General features: G+C 40.6%; 1 protein-coding gene and 1 long non-coding RNA gene across 7 annotated transcripts in view; one reads left to right on the forward strand and one right to left on the reverse strand.

The window, feature by feature from the left end:
* Positions 1-442: 442 nt before the first annotated feature.
* The window catches only part of LOC122527382, a 28303-nt gene continuing 12325 nt past the window's right edge, over positions 443-16420 (reverse strand). For 5 of the 6 annotated variants that reach the window (XM_043651557.1, XM_043651531.1, XM_043651541.1 and 2 more), the window contains 11 exons: positions 9859-9964; positions 9505-9727; positions 8346-8840; positions 6344-7256; positions 5820-5933; positions 5225-5623; positions 4800-5146; positions 4209-4724; positions 4025-4137; positions 3746-3953; positions 443-3673 (listed from right to left, as the gene is read on the reverse strand). In XM_043651557.1, coding sequence (XP_043507492.1) covers positions 3100-3673; positions 3746-3953; positions 4025-4137; positions 4209-4724; positions 4800-5146; positions 5225-5623; positions 5820-5933; positions 6344-7256; positions 8346-8840; positions 9505-9727; positions 9859-9952 — 3996 coding nt within the window. In that variant the 5' untranslated portion in view covers positions 9953-9964 and the 3' untranslated portion in view covers positions 443-3099. The remainder of the gene's footprint in view (positions 3674-3745; positions 3954-4024; positions 4138-4208; positions 4725-4799; positions 5147-5224; positions 5624-5819; positions 5934-6343; positions 7257-8345; positions 8841-9504; positions 9728-9858; positions 9965-16420) is intronic. The other variant, XM_043651549.1, reaches the window with a different exon arrangement.
* The window catches only part of LOC122527415, a 17716-nt gene continuing 8740 nt past the window's right edge, over positions 7445-16420 (forward strand). Inside the window, exon 1 of the long non-coding RNA XR_006306337.1 lies at positions 7445-7567. This is a non-coding gene — a long non-coding RNA (uncharacterized LOC122527415). The remainder of the gene's footprint in view (positions 7568-16420) is intronic.

Genomic DNA, 16420 nt, shown 5'->3' on the forward strand with positions numbered 1-16420 from the left:
TGTTCGCGTGTGTGAATAAAATTCTCTGAGGTACATATTTGTTTAAACTTTTTAATTTGTTGAACTTATAATTAGTTTAAACTTTTTATATTAGCCTTATATACAATTTAATGCAATTTCTATCTCCAAGTAAATTAAGATTCTGCTTTTTCAAATTATTGATTGTTCCGCAGAGTAGAAGTATTTGTTCATAAATTCATGTTTTAAATTTATAAACTTTTGAGCTTTTTAAATTCATAAAAGGAAGCTCGACTGTGGTTAGGACCGGTCTCCAAGCACATTAATATACAATTACTAATCATACCGGTTTATATAACCTATATCGAGAAATTTTCTATCAAACATAATTTACCATAAAATGGTAAATATTTAAATATTAAATTATTAAATGGTAATTATTCAAATATTTAAATATTCAAAATAGAAAATCTGAGAAAAAGAATGGGAAATAGCTCAGAGATTTAATGAATAGTTTTAACACATTCAGGATTACTGTATATGGATTAAGAAAAGCACAAATTGTAAAATCGATTTCCGTGCAATTTAATTCGAGAATGAATAAATAAACATTTTCTCAAGGAATAACAGTACAGAAAAGTACGCATCAATATCATTAATTTCTCTCGCAACGAATATAAAATTACAATTGTACAATTCGAAAATAAATAACATCGTACGATGATTTCATTTTAATAAACGGTTTCTCTCGTATAAAGCTATTTAGGAAGGATTGTACTGTCCAAACCCGATGTACTTACATCGTGTGTATGTACGGACTAAAAAGTTTGCACTTTCTATTTTATAGTTTACATACGACATAGAACAAAAAGCCCCGCAACGTTCTCGATAACGAACGATCGATTATAATATATCTAATCTACATACCCGATATAAAAAAAGGAGAAAAAATAGAGAAGGAATTTATTACCACTATAAGTACTAAAATAAGCGTGTTTGACGTGATGTAACATGCAATATAGTTGATTCTTTTTTTTTTCTTTTTTTCATTTTTCTTTTATTTTCCTTTTTTATTTATCGACGATATTTTTTTGATATGGATAAAAAGTTGAATGTACGAACGAATAATCAAAAAGTTCGTGCATAGTACAATAAACGTATGATACTCGATCGGGACGAATGCAATGCAGCTAAGAATTGGAATTAGAATGAAAAAATTAGAAATACTTTGTGTGTCGTTTTCTTCAGTCATCTCGCGTAATAGAGATCAACTTGGTAACGATGATAATTTAATATTTACGTACGTATCGCAGGATGTCTGGATTTTAATCGATTAAACGTTAGGAACATATTCTTTGGATAAGTTCTCGTTTTCTCGAGAACGAAAAAAATGCCTCGTCAAGAAAAAAAAAAAATTGCAACGTCTAATATGATCCTTAGAATCGAAGAATGAGCAACATAGTGACAGCATATAAATTTATAATAAATACGAAAATAAATATATAACATTTCGTTGATAAAATATTCTATAAAATGTAAAATGGAACGAAAAATAATATCATTTTTGGTCGCGCTTCATCAAAATTCAGGCAGCCTGTATACGTCTGTATATATTTGGATGACCAATAAGTCTTGAAGACTTCAAGTCTTTTATCTTTCATTTCATCGACTGTACAATCGATCGTCTCAATATTTATATCATTACATATTTCTAACAGTTTGTACAAGACGCAACATTTTATTGCACCTAAGTAACAGGAAATTTCTGTCGGCTCGAGCTACGTCTCTATCTTATAAATAAAAAGAAAAAAAAAAGTGAATTGCTTCAACAAGATCAAAGAAGCACGCGGTTAGAGGAATTTAATATTAAATATATTTTACAAAAAATGAAGTCTCAATCAAAGTTTAAATCAATAAATAGTCTCACTAGATATAATAATAGTAACTATTCCGTTTGCTTCCATTATAGTCCTAGCGAGGATCGAGCGTTATTCGATAGTTAACGAATAACTAGACTGCAGTCACTTTTTTCTCCTCAAGTCGATAAATGTATTATATGATACATAAAAGACGGGTCGAAAAATATATATACTTGGAAATGGCAGGGATGTATCGAACCCCTTTCCTTACCTCTTTCTTTCAATTTCGTGTTATTCTTTTCGAGAACCTCACAAAACATACATTTTTCATTTTATTATAAATGTCATGGTTATACACGTGAACGCTGACATTCCCTCGTGTAAAATATTGCTCTGTTTCTGTTTGGTTTTATCGTTAAAAAATGCGGCAACTTCCTCGCAAAATATCTAAACAATTGCCTGGAAAAATAGTCTGTCTCGAAAAAAATCTTACCAAGTCCTACACATCTCGAATGCTTTGGACAGAAAAATGCTGCTTAACGAAACACTTTTCACGCAAAAGCGATATTACATATATCCATTTGTCTGAATCATTCTTCTTTCGATTATCGTTAAATACAGCAGTATCTAACGGAAGCAGCCTCTTCTCTTTCCATTTATTTCTTTCTCGACGCGAAAACAATGGAAATTTCTACCTCCAACGATAAAACACTCCGTTCGGTATTACGTTCCCTTAGTATATTAGTAAAATTACCTATACCTTTCGTGAAGTTTTTGAGAAATCTCCAGCACTGTCGCGTCGATCATTCCGTAACTTGATTTTTCTACATATATCAGTCTCAAACGTGGATTGAGCCAGTTGTGCATTCGGTGTTTTCGCTTGTTGCAATTATTATTGTTTTCCGTTTTTCGTAGCTGGCACCTATGATAGACTTCTTACGTCGTAACTAAATCGGCAGGATTTTAATCTCCAGTGAATCGAATCGCCCTGTTGTGTAGTCACACGGTTCTCCGACTCTAGAAGTAACAATCCACTCTTTTACCATCATGAAATCATATTGTACGGTTCAGTCGGCAACAAACGTCTGTCTTGACTCAAATTCATCAAGTTACAAGCTTCTCTGCCATTCTCTCATTTCAGTGACCAACAAAATGGCCATGGGTCAATTTAAACGCTCGTCTTTCTATACGACCTTTTCGCATATTTTCCAAATATGCCTTCGGCACGTCTATAGAAATGCACCATTGACTTCTGCCGCGTAATCGCGTGCTTCCTTGGATGTCAAAGAATCGACACGTCCTCCGATTTCCTATTCTCTGGCAGCATCGCTCTCCTCTCTTCCATTTGAATATTACCGCCATTCTGGCTATTGCAATAATCGAAGCCGTTTGACATTCCTGGCTGAATGTTGACGTATCTGTGCGCCAGTTCGTCCTTCCGCTTGAAATTTTGCAAAACCAACGCCGGACCCGACGAAGACTCGTCGGCATTCATCAAGAGAGGCCTGGAACTGTCCAGGTCGGATATTCCATTGCCCAACAACGAGTCCTGGTTTGGTTTGTTGTCGTGGCCATTAATGTCCAACAGAGGAGGACTTGGCACACTCCCAGGGCTTGATGTTGACGTGGACGATTGTGTTGTGGGGTTTTGAGGTGGCCAAGATAACGAAAACTTCCTCATGTTCCCATTCAACTGCATCTCTAGTTGGCCAGTGTGCTCGATTTGAACGCTGGCCAAAGGAACGTCTAAACACGGTGCTATAATTCGAGGATTCGTTGCTAGGAAATCGACGATCTCCGGAGCTGTTGGCCTCTTTGTGTGGTCCGTCCTCCAGCAAGAGTACATTAAATTCTCTCTGTGAAACAGACGATAGTTTGGACGTTTGTCCATTAAATGTAGCGGGAATAAAGAGTTAAGTTAATCTTACAGTTGTAGTTTCACTCCTTTAGGAACTTTCAGCGAGTTCCCGTTCTTGACATGTGTGAGTACCTCGTTGTTGCTCATCCCCTGAAAGGGAAAACTACCGAATGTGATGATTTCGTAAAGGAGAACGCCATAGGACCAAACGTCCGAGGCTGGAGTGAAGATTCCAAGACTCAGGGACTCTGGCGCCATCCATCTTACCGGCAACATGCCTGAAACGAGAACAACATTCGTGACATCGAAACTAATGAATTTTCTCTGGACAAAAGAGCAGTGGTTATACCTCTTCGATTAAATTTGTAATAGTCGTTCTCGTACATGGGCCTTGTCATGCCAAAATCACCAAGTTTCACTACACGTTGAGCATTTACCAGGCAGTTGCGAGAGGCAATGTCTCTGAAAAAAAATGAGAGTCAACCTGTGACATCAAGGCATGGCTTTTCTTTACCGTCGAATTTTCAATATACCTGTGGACATATTTCAATTGAGCCAGATAACTGAGCGCCCTGGCGACATCCAGTGTCATCGCAGTTAGCTTTTTATTGGAGATCTCGTCTGAATCTTCGTAACTGTGGTCGTTCACGAGATGTCTTCTAGCGAGAAGATACGTCTTCAGATCGCCGTAAAGCATAAACTCCATGACAGTTAACACTGGTTCACCCTTAATACACACGCCCAACAGTTTGATTATGTTCTTGTGCTCGAACCTCTTCATTACTTCCACTTCGCTGAGAAAGTCCAATTTCTCATTGGTGCTGCTGCCAACTTTCAGAGTTTTCACGGCCACTGCTAACCAACCTTCTCCCGGGAATAACGCTTCACCACCGTAAACCGTTCCGAACGCGCCCTCGCCCAATTTTCGATTGATAACCACCCTGTCCCGTGGTATCTCCCACTTGTCCAAGTCGGATGTGTCCATGTGAGTGAAGTCTAAGCCTAGAGACTGGATGTACTTCTCGTGAAGACGTACTTTCCTTTCGTATCTGTTGTAAAAAAAGAAATTCAAAATTGAGATTTCTTTCGATCGATCGATCGATACGCATTTATCGTACACTCACTTTCTCTTGATGACGATGAAACCAATGATCACCACTATCCCCAAGAAACCGAAGCCGAGGAAATTGACAATCACGAACGCGACTTCGCACGACACGTTCACGAAGTCGGCGAAACCCGCGATCACGCATCGCTGAGGTGGTTCCGAGCCATCATCCGGCATGGTATGCGACAACCAGACCAGAGCCGAGACGTTCAAGTCCAATTTACCACCCACGACTTCGTGCTTCACCTCGGATACGTTAGGGTAAAAATTGCCGACCAAATGAGTTTCATTGTTGACAAACTGGACGATGTTAATGACAGAGTATCTCGAAGGTCCGCCGAAGAACTTGATCCTCCCAGATACCTAAATGAGATCAATCCTTTATATAATACACAATGAAATAATGGAATACATTAATGGAATACATTATTTTCCACGTACCCCATAGAAATCTGTTTCACCGATGATGTCCGTCATCCGATTGACAGTTTGCTCGCTATGAAGGTCATAGATGTAACTCTGATTTTCGCGAAGTAGTCGATCCATCGCGTATGCGTACGTCCACATAGCGTCGTAAGCGAAACCGGCGTAATTAGACGGTGGTTGGTTCCTGTTACGGCAATCTTTCTCGTAACGATCGCGCCACTGACGCACCGTTATCCCTTCCTGCATGATTTCATTGTCAGGAGCGAAATACGCATGAGAGAGACCAAGGTAGCCGTTTATCGCTCTGCTCATTTCCATCGTTGTACATGGCACTTGTTCTTCGTCCTTCAGATTGAATCGATCGGTGTCGTACCATTCTGGTCGGAGCCAAAGTGGCAGAAACCACACGTAACCCTTTAATCAAGTTAAACGTTTAAGTCAAGATCCGTTTCCGGAATTCTGACAATTTTCTATCTCGAGGAATCTCGAAATGACGAATTAGCTGGCAATAATTCAAACTATATGGCCGGACAATCTCGAGAGTTTCTTTCACAATTCGGACAACAAGAGGTGTAGGATTCATTTCATTGAAAAAAAAAAAAGAAATCACCTGAACCGCTGTCATTTCTAATTTGTACGCTTCGCACATCACTTGCCTGGCCACTTGATCGTAAACATCGGCGATTATTATTTTCGCTTTCTTCTGCTTCAGATCTTGCAAATACTGCAACACAAGAAGAACTTTAAATACGTTCGTTCGAACGTGATCTAAATCAATGACCGATTACTTCCAGCAATTAAAACTTCTATTCCTAGGTATTTATATATAACTCCGGCTCCGGCAATTCTCCAAGTCATTATTTATTACCATCGTCAGTGCTTATTAAAATCCAACCGAACAAAAAATTATCACTTTCATAAATTTACCAGCATCACTCAACGTTTTTTATCATTACAAGCAGATAATGTTACCGATATTGTCACAACGTATAAGCATAAGCGGTAATTTTCCATAATTTCTATACATCTATCTAATACCTCGCTCCGATCGTCAGTTATCGTCAACGGCGATCAATCTCAATTCTCATCGCTCTCGAAGGTGAAAGAACTCGGAATTCTGCAAAAGTCATCTACCTTAGTCATCACAGTTGGCTCCCGTTCCCGTGGAAACTTTGCATTCGCCACGAATACAATCCCATTGTCCCTGAGTATGTCCTGCATGTACGATATGTACTCCGTGTATTTCTGTCCGTCCTCCGTTAACGAAGCCACTCTCTTCCAGCCTAGTTTCTGCAGCAGTTGCAGATAAACGTGCTTGTACTGCTTGTTCTCGCCGATCGTTCGGAAGAAGTAAGGATATTTCGTACGATCGTTGAAGCTCGACCCTTCCGCGCTGTAACTGATGATCACCGTCTTGTAATGCTTCGAGACACCGACCAGAGGTTCCACGGTTTCCGAGCAAGCCGGCCCCAACACGCCGATCAGCTTACCGTACTGGTTGTGCACTATGTAATCGATGAACGATCTCATTACCATGTCCGACTTGCACTGGCCGTCGCTGGCCAACATTTTCAAATTGAAGTTCTTGAGAACGGTGTCGTTCTTGTTGATCGACTCTTTCGCCATTTTGGCTGCGATCAGTATCGATTTCCCCGAGTAGAAAGTTTCGCTCATTGGGAATATACCGCCAACGTACAGAATGTTCTTGTCGGCGTTGCTCGGCATCCACACGTCGAGGGTGTAGTTCAGATTGTCCCTTAACCAGCTGCACGCGACTTCTTCCTCGTCGACGCTCGTCGATCGATCGTTGTACCGGTTTATCAGATCTTCGTACATCTCACGCGTGAATTTCGCGTGTTTGATCGCCTCGTACGCGAGCTTCGCGACGTACTCGAATCTGCCCCAGACCAGCTTGATCAACCTGTTGGACTCGTATTTGCATCCGATTTCTAAATTCTGCGTGCCGCAGCGGGGGAACTCGATGGTGACGAAATCCCTCTCGTTCGGCACGACGCTGCTCGGTGTCCAATGCAGAAAGACCAGGGACCTGAGGAGCGAGAACGCACCATTTCTGTAGGCGATAATAAGACTGTGAAAAACACGGAGGCACGTGTTTTGACGAGACGAGGAAAACAGAACGACGATACGATGTATTTTGCAACGATGTTGTCTCGATAATAAAAGAAACGCTCCGGTGAAATTGTTTGCGCGTGCAGAGTGTTGATCTCGGTGTCTGGCTCTATTTTAAGGAGACGTTTATTCCGCGGAACGATCATCGAGTGAACGATACAGAGAGCCCGGGTAATACGAATTTTCGATGAGCCGAGTATTTCGTCTCGAATGCTAACGAAAAAAATTGTCGGGACAACGCGCGCCACGGAGGAATTATGCAAATCGAACGTGTCCCAGGTTTTTTTTTCCGCAACGTTCGTATCGGCATGAATAAAAATTAAAAAAGTGGAATGAAAATTCACGTGGTTCGTTAAAAAAAAAGTAACGACGAAAACACGAGACGTCGTCCGGCAAAACATATAAAACACACACTACACAACCGGCAATATTTATGGTTCCACTTGAAAGTATCTCGCGTTTTTACAACGTACGTTAACATTTTTAAAGATGACTATATTATAATTTTGCACGCTAATAATTCTTCATAGGCGGACTTTAAACTGAAACAACAAGTAAAAATAGCTCGACACGTCTGATCGTTTCATTCAGACGAGAATGTTTATTATCCTCTTCTGTTAATATTCGTTACCATTAAATTTCTCGTAAAACAATGCCGGTACAAAGTCTTGCGGAGAAAACCTGCGTTAGTTACGCATTGCTATGCAAGTCCTTAGTCATCGTCCGCGTTACAATAGAAACTAAGTACAGTATACATTGTACAAAATGTTTCCACGCGTGATATTTAAGCATCGCTGTATTCCCGTGGATATTTTTCTCGAATTATTTATCGTCGTTATTTTTCCTCGAAACGCTGAACAAGAAATAGACTCACGCTGACTCAGACGCGAGTAAAATAATTTCTATTTAGACAGCCTCCAAGACTCGTGCAGTGCGTACTCGTACCCGTGTAAAAATAAAAATACCAACGAAAACCAGTGCATGCACGAAGAAATGTGCCAAATACCTATTACCGGCTGGCGCCGCCGAATTTAACAAAGTTAAATTCTCGGTCAAAGTTTCGGTCACGTGTTTCAATTCCGGCCCGACCCAGATCACTTTGACGTACAGCTTCATCCTATCGATGTGATCCCTGACGAAATCGGTTACGTTGCTATAACCGGCGAACAACAGAGCGCACGGTTTCCCTCGGCACCGCTCCGGAATGTACATTCCGTCCTGGCAGAACGACTCCTGGCAGTAGTGGGCCCTGGTGACCGGGTCCATGGTGAAATTTCGAACGTTCTCCAACGTCATCTCGTCCACGTCGAAACGCGCCGCTGTTTCACGCTTGGCGAAGGTCATCCAATTGTCGCTGAACCTTGACAGCGAGACAGGAACGAACCAACCGAAATGACCCGGCGGGGCAATGGATCCGCATTCCTTTACGTCGTGCGAGTTCAACAGCGGCATCGTGTCCAGCTGCGCCGGTATCCACGTCTCCATGTTCACCATTGGGTGCCTGTACGAAGTAATTAGCGAGTCGTCAGTATTGTCTCTCCTCTGGGGGGGGGGGGCTTCTTCGAGCATTTCGTTCAATTGAAAAATATCGTTGGACTTCAATTTTTACTTTAAACCAATTGCGCCGGCAACTGATTGCGGACCATAACGAGCGACCAAACCGTGTACAATATCTCGTCGCGATTTTTTTTTTAAACTCGCCGGTACGATATCACTGGATAGAAATTACTAAATTTATTATTTGTTGTCGCCTATATTTAAATATATTTTATATACTTAATAATAATATATTATATTTATATCGTACGATATATATAATATATATATAATATATATATATATATATATATATATATATATATATATTATAATATATTATTAAATATTATATTAATACAATATATTATATTTATATTAAATATTTAATATAAAATATATTATATTTAAATATATTTTATATATTAATAATAATACTATATATATTTATATATACTATTATATATAATATATATATTTAACAATAATAATATACTCAAAACTGAGAAAATATTGCAATTTTGGGGCAAAAAATTCTCGTGCGTGGCACGTCATTCCAGTGCAAGAGGTTAAATTTTTAAAAACAATCTCTATCTGTGGAACAAAAACGATCAGTGTGCTCATCTTACTTTTCGTCGTTGCCGAACGTGTACTCGGACAGCCTGTCGAAAATCTCGTTCACGCCGAACGTGTCCTCCACCTCGAAGATATAAACGCCCGAATAGCCGAGCACCTCGGTCAGGAAGATTTTCATGATTATAGTGGTCAGTCTCTGGGTGACTCTCTGGGACATCTCGAAATTAATGTTCAACGGCTGCCCGTCCACGTTGGCCAGCCTCTTCGGATACACCTCTGTCAAATCGTCCAAGTCGTTGAATTAATTCCATTGTTGCGAGTACACACAGTAGTCGAAGGAGGGAAAGATAAGGTTTTCTCTCGTGGTAGGTGGTTTCGGACGAGAAATCGTTTGGATTGCAATTTACCTTCGCGCATCGTCAAACAGCGATTCGAGGCGACGACCTTCGCGATGGTCAGGAAGACCAGCATACTCGGTATAGATCCAAGCCTCAACATCATGATTTCCTTCTCCTGCAACAAACGAACGTTATCGTTTTTACGTATTGATGTTCAAAAATTTGTTGAAGCTCAAAGTAGAGATATACAAATAACAGTTGATCATTGACGTGCAGTGCCAATCTTCGTTAACAGCTAGCAATTATGCTAGTGCAACTTCTTCGGAAATTAATTACAGACGTGAACAAACGACATAAATGTACACATCTGGATACTTTTAATGGACGGTTGCAGATTTATTGACGTCTAGATCTTGTTACGGCCACTGCTCGCGATGAATCGTTGTCAGAATCATGACATGAAAGAAAACGAGAAAAGAAAAGTGCAAGCCGAAATCCGAAGTGACAAACATCCAACTCCAAAATAACGAGATCGTCGCGATTCGATCGTCAGATCCAGCAGGGCGAAACACGAAAGAGAGAAGTACCTGCTACCGAAATAGACGAAAAATTTGGCGAAGAATAGCAGGCGAATTCTGCGATTCAATGGACGTTCTCAAATAGGATATAATAAGATTCACGAGGCTGAGTCTCGCAGGTTACAGTTCAGCTGACAATGCGGCGGCCCGTGTATATAAATAGCGACGGCACACAGTGGCAGTGATCCTACGCTGAACAACGAACAGTAAATTTAAACGCGCACATTCTCTCGTCGCTTGCAACTTACTCGGACACCTGCTGAATTCGTGGAAAACGCAAGTGTCGATCGACTCGGGCTATCAAAAAGAACGAAAAGCTTTTTACGTTCGTGTAACAAACAAAGGGCGAGAACTTTGCGACTTTTGGAGCAACGGAAATTATCGGAACAGCTTTATTGCTCCGCGCGTATCTCGCACGTATGCGTGGTGCAATTGTGCAAACTTAACGAAACTATCGCAACGAGATCTCTTCACGCTGAATTTAGTCGAGGGAAAGTATCACTGTATTATTTGCGTTTCTGAACAAGTGAGTTCTGGCAATCGAGATGATTCTCTCGCATCTATCTCTCGTCTCTCTTTTGTTGTTCGTCGCCGTTTGTGTTTACTACGATGAGCTTAGCAGAAACGTATGTACGTCGCGATATTACGTGGACGAAGGTGACAAGAAGCAATGATCGCCACGATTCTATTCTTAGCCCATAGGTAGCGGCATCGCACGGGCGCTTTGACTTTTCAACTCGTGGGCGAATGAACTGCGCCGTTCCTTCTTTTTCTTTTTTTCTTTTTTTCTCTCTCTCTCTCTCTCTCTCTTTCTGTCCTCTCCATCGTCACTCACCTAGCTCCTAATTTCCTTTCGTCACATTTATTTTCGAATCGAAGCTCCGCGAGTAAAGTAGGTCGATTACGTGGATCACCGCGTGGAGAGGTCACGTGTCACGGAGTGAGCGACGCGCTCGACGGTTCAAAGAATGCGCGTGTATCGCCGAAACGTGACTGTTTTTTTTTTCTTTTTTTTTTTTCTCGAAACACGTGTCCGATTCGCGGATTCGTTTGGCTATTGTTCGCGACAAGCATTGAGCAAGTGTCGGTCTCGCGACGTTCGAGGTTCGAGGAATTTCGGTTTTCAACTGAAAACGCCGGAGGGAACGCGCGAGATTCTTAAGCGTGCGCGGATTGACGTTGTTTCGTTAGAACGAACGTTAGGAAAAAAGGTCGTGTGAAATATTCAGCGTGACGTAGCGCGCTCGATTCAGAAGCGAAGATGACGATGATTCTTGCAGTTCGTGCGTCATTCAGCTGCGGTGTCGTTCGGATAATCGGAATCGGGAATGGGTTGAATAATTAGATACGCGATCGTTGGAATAAGCGAGTTCACCGCTAGTCCGAACACGTCAGATACTCTCGTCAACTTCCCCCCCTTTCCGAAAAATCGCTCCATCACACGCCAGAGAATAAAGAATCCCACTGATCGAATTTATAGAACACGGAGACCGTTAATTTCTTGGGAAGTATTCTTTCAATTAATGAACAATGAGTGATAATCAACAATCCGTGCGTGGTTCGTATGATCTGCCAATCAGCCAATAAATAATTACAGTATAAAAAATCTGGAATATGTATATTATAGTGGAATATAGTTATATTATATTATAGTAATATAATGGAATATAGTTATATTATATTATAGTAATATAATGGAATATAGTTATTATATATACAGTATTATATTATATATATTATATACAGTATATATATTAATAATATATATAATAATATATATTATATATATATTTTATATTTATAATAATATATATTATATATATATTTTATATTTATAATAATATATATTATATATATTATATACAGTATAAAAAATCTAGAATATATATTATATATATTATTGTGGAATATATATTATATATGTTAATATATATTATATATATTAATATATATATAACAAATCGACAAAGTTGAACGATATTTATTGTTCGCTGCTAGAACAGTTTCTAATGACCGCTGATTTGTTGCACGCGTGTGTCGGAGCAAATTCCCATTTTTCGAAGCAGCCTCCAAGTATCCGCAATTACACGGACAATGCAGCGTCGAGTATTTCTGTTCCAACTTGTTTTAGTTTTAACTGCGTGCGTTTATCGATTTTCGGTTATTATTAGTGAACGAGTCCCTGAATCGCGCGTGACGTACAACAATTTCACCTTGTCCGCTGGGTTCCCACGGTGGCGCGAGTATTGCTATTAACAGGCAAAAGACAATCGGAAAATAAAACTCGAGGGACAAGATGAGCCTATTTATCGCGACCGCTGGTCAAAGCGGGTGATACGCGCATCTCCATCTACATTTTTTTAGTCATCTCGTTGCATCTTTCCGTTCGGAAATCTCAGCGATTCGGGGCACACAGGCCCGGCGACGATTCTCCGTGTTGTTGCAAATTCTCTTGCAATTTTGCTGCGGAAAATAAAATAAAATAGAAGTGCACGGTTTCTCGTCGGAATCTGGAACAAATCTGATGATTCAAGGCGTCCAGAGCGATTTATTTTAGGAGACACGGCGTCGCTCCCGTTTCCAGTGATTTGCATTCAAAACGAAAATAGTCGCGACTCGGAACGTTCAACGATCCCGCTGCTGCTGCTGTTCCAGCGGATCGAGTATCACCGCGAGTCGTTTTCACGCGACTAACTACCACGTTAGCCAGTGTCGTCACTCGGAATACCTCCGATACACCCCCGACACAGCCAGATAAAACCACGTGCAACGCTTGACAGCGATACCGCAATTTATCGGAATTGGCGTAGATATTTTCATCGCCGCGTTGCGTCAGAGCCGTTATTACGAAGGAGGGAAATACATGCCAGTGTATCGGGCTCGGCATTTCGAGGTGGGCGACAAATGACGCAGCAGGAGAAGAGCGTTCCGCACGTGCGGGCGAACCTTGCCTGCAATTTACCGTCTTTGAAGGAATTAAATCAGGCCCGACCTACGACCCGTTTGTATCGCCAATGAATAAAACATTATGGCAGACCGGTCGAACGGTGGAAATAATCCGATTGACCTTCCTATCGTCGAATACAATCAGAACCTAACTTCTTTGTTTCTTTTTTCCTTCTTCTTCTTTCTTCTCCTTTTTATATTGTTACATCTGTTTGATTCTCTCGTTCGTTAAGATCGTTAATCGTTTGAATCGAGTGGAGCCGCGCGACGGGCGAATGCAAAGTATCGATTTTGCTCATCTCGTATCGACTTGCTCCAGAGATTTTTCCCTTGAAACGAGCACGTAGCATCGGGAGCAAATGGAAGACCTTCGATTGATCGCGGAATTTAATATAGCTTGAACGAGGCTCGAGGAGAATTGATAACGAATTGGAAAAGGAGGAACGAGGCTCGACAGCGTGCCGAACGATGTTCCTTTGCTTTCTGCGAAAAACGTTTCCAATCGAAAGAGAGTTTGTAAGTTGCTGATAGAAAGGAGAAAGAGAGAAGCGTGTATATGTGGTACGGGGAATTCAGAATGCTTGGGTTTCAGATTCATTGCGATTCATTTATTCCTACGGTCAAAACGGACCTCGTGTGAAAAAAAGGAAAAACACACTTGACGCCACACTGGTCGCGTGAATATACGTACGTGCATATGTACGTACGTACACGTACGCAAACGAATAGATAAACGCGTTCATTAAGATTAGTACGCAACTGCGCGATACGCCGGAGTTAATTGAGCAGGCAACAGAGAGGAGACGAAAGGAGGGAATAGGACAGAGACACTCTTCCGTTTCTCCACGTGCTGGCGCTGTACACACGGTTCGACGTGTGCGAGAGATAAACGCCGAACGAAAATAGAAAAATATTAAAAGGAACTGTTTTCCACGACCGTGGAAACTTGTCAAGTTCGAAAAACAACTCGCGACAAATAGCACCGCGTTCCGATAAAAGTGCGCCGGCGACTCGCGCGTTTCAAGCGTGTTCTCGGAAACACGTCGTTCGATGTTGTATACCTTGGTATTATTGCACCGAAAAAAATTACGAGGTGCTAAAAAGAAGAAAAAAAAAAAAAAAAAAAAAAAAAAAAAAAAAAAAACAGGGAAAAAATGCAGTTTAAATCACGCTGAAGAACGCGTTTACCAGTCGCGGAGGCGAGAAATTTCACAGAAAGCCACGAAAATCGCACAGGGACCTTGAATCGTCGTCGGCCACCTGCTTTTCGATAGGCCGTCAATAATCGGCTAGAGCATTCGTTCGGCCTTGCTGCGCTGCGCTGATAATGTGGAAAATACACGCCCACGTGAAAAATACCAGTGCACACGGCGGCCAACACACGGCGTGCTGGATTACGTTGGATAACGTTGCTATTGGATAGCGTTGTTTGGGGAATGTTCGATTTGATGGCCGATTCTTGCGATAGGTCTGGGAACAATCTCGATTACTGAACTCAGAAATTTTTCTGGGGATTCTCAAACTTCCCTCGCAGAGTATTCGCTTCTTTTATACATTTCATTTAATTCGATTTCATTCAACTTTCTCGTTGAATTTTCTCGAGAACGTGATGCATTATTCAATGAGACGCAAATGATACATATTTATTCAGGAAAATCGTGCGATATGCTTCTTAAATGAAATCGGACTGGCTCTGTTAATTACGTAAACTGTGCACTGTCCATGTGTCTGAAATAAAAAAAAAAAAAAAAAAAAAACAAGAAAAAGTAGTTACGTATTTAATCTAGCCTAAAAGTTCACGTTTACATTGACGAAACAATCATCCCCTCTTCTCTGCCTTGACTTTGACTCACTCAGCCCATCAATCTGTGTGTTACTGTACGTACGCCCCTCAAACAAACAAACAAACAAACAAAAAGAAGAAAAACAGAAATTTATACAGCACTAACTAATCGCCCGACGATGTCATTCTTCAAATAAATGTGCAAAATCGATGGAAAGAGGCACGATAAAAAAAAGAGAGACGCGGGAAACGCGACGGGGGAGGAGGAAAGCTGAAACAAAACAACCTTCTTATCAATTGTTTTCACTGACGGAAATGCAATGCCTTGCTCGTGCTTGTTACAATTGATAAACAACGCGATAAACCGACGACGACGAACCGCAACGGTGACGAAATTATTTTCGTGTACACAGCGTGCGCTCTCGACACGCGAACACGACTCTGAGTGGTCGCCGAAGCATTTTTATCGGGGGAGAGCCAGCGTCAAAGAGAACCGCCCCGTTCTCTTTGCTGTTGACGCTCATTGATATCGACACACGGGCACAACGCCAATACGATAACGCCAATCTCTTCCATGGAAACGAGCGCGTTTCGACTCAATGGCTAATCCAATTACGAATCATCGAAGCGAGGTTGCTTGCGTCACGGGTCGGGGGTGCACCGTTAACCGCTGTCCCGATAAACGATTACAGATTACAAAGTGGCGCTTGCTAGATAGATCTGTAGCGGCCACAATCTCCGTGGAAGTGTGTCTTTGTGTGACATTGTGCATGTGCGACAAGATATGATCGATCGGGGTTTTAAATTTTTAGCAAATGATAGACACGTCGGTTGAAATTGAAAAAAGTTGATGTATAATAAATAATGTAAAATCTCCTGTAACTAACATAGTAAATAATTAAATAATAATATAATGATAATATAATTCCTGTAACTAACATAATAATATAATAATTAAATATTAATAAATCAACAAATAAAAGGAAGCGAATTTCTTCTGTCAAGCGGACTCTGTTTTCGCAAAGCAACATGTCGAAAACATTTCCAAATAATATAATAAATAATGTAAAATCTCCTGTAACTAACATAGTAAATAATTAAATGCTAATATAATGATAATATAAGTCCTGTGACTAACATAATAATATAATAATGAAATAATAATAAATAAAACAAATAAAAGAAAGCGAATTTCTTGTGTCAAGCGGACTCTCTTCTCGCAAAGCAACGTGTCGAAAACATCGCCGAATGATATAATAAATAATGTAAAATCTCCTGTAACTAACATAGTAAATAATTAAATGATAATATAATTCTGTGACTA

Source organism: Frieseomelitta varia, unplaced genomic scaffold, assembly GCF_011392965.1.
Source record: "Frieseomelitta varia isolate USP_RPSP 00005682 unplaced genomic scaffold, Fvar_1.2 scaffold_1024, whole genome shotgun sequence".
NCBI lineage: Eukaryota > Metazoa > Arthropoda > Insecta > Hymenoptera > Apidae > Frieseomelitta > Frieseomelitta varia.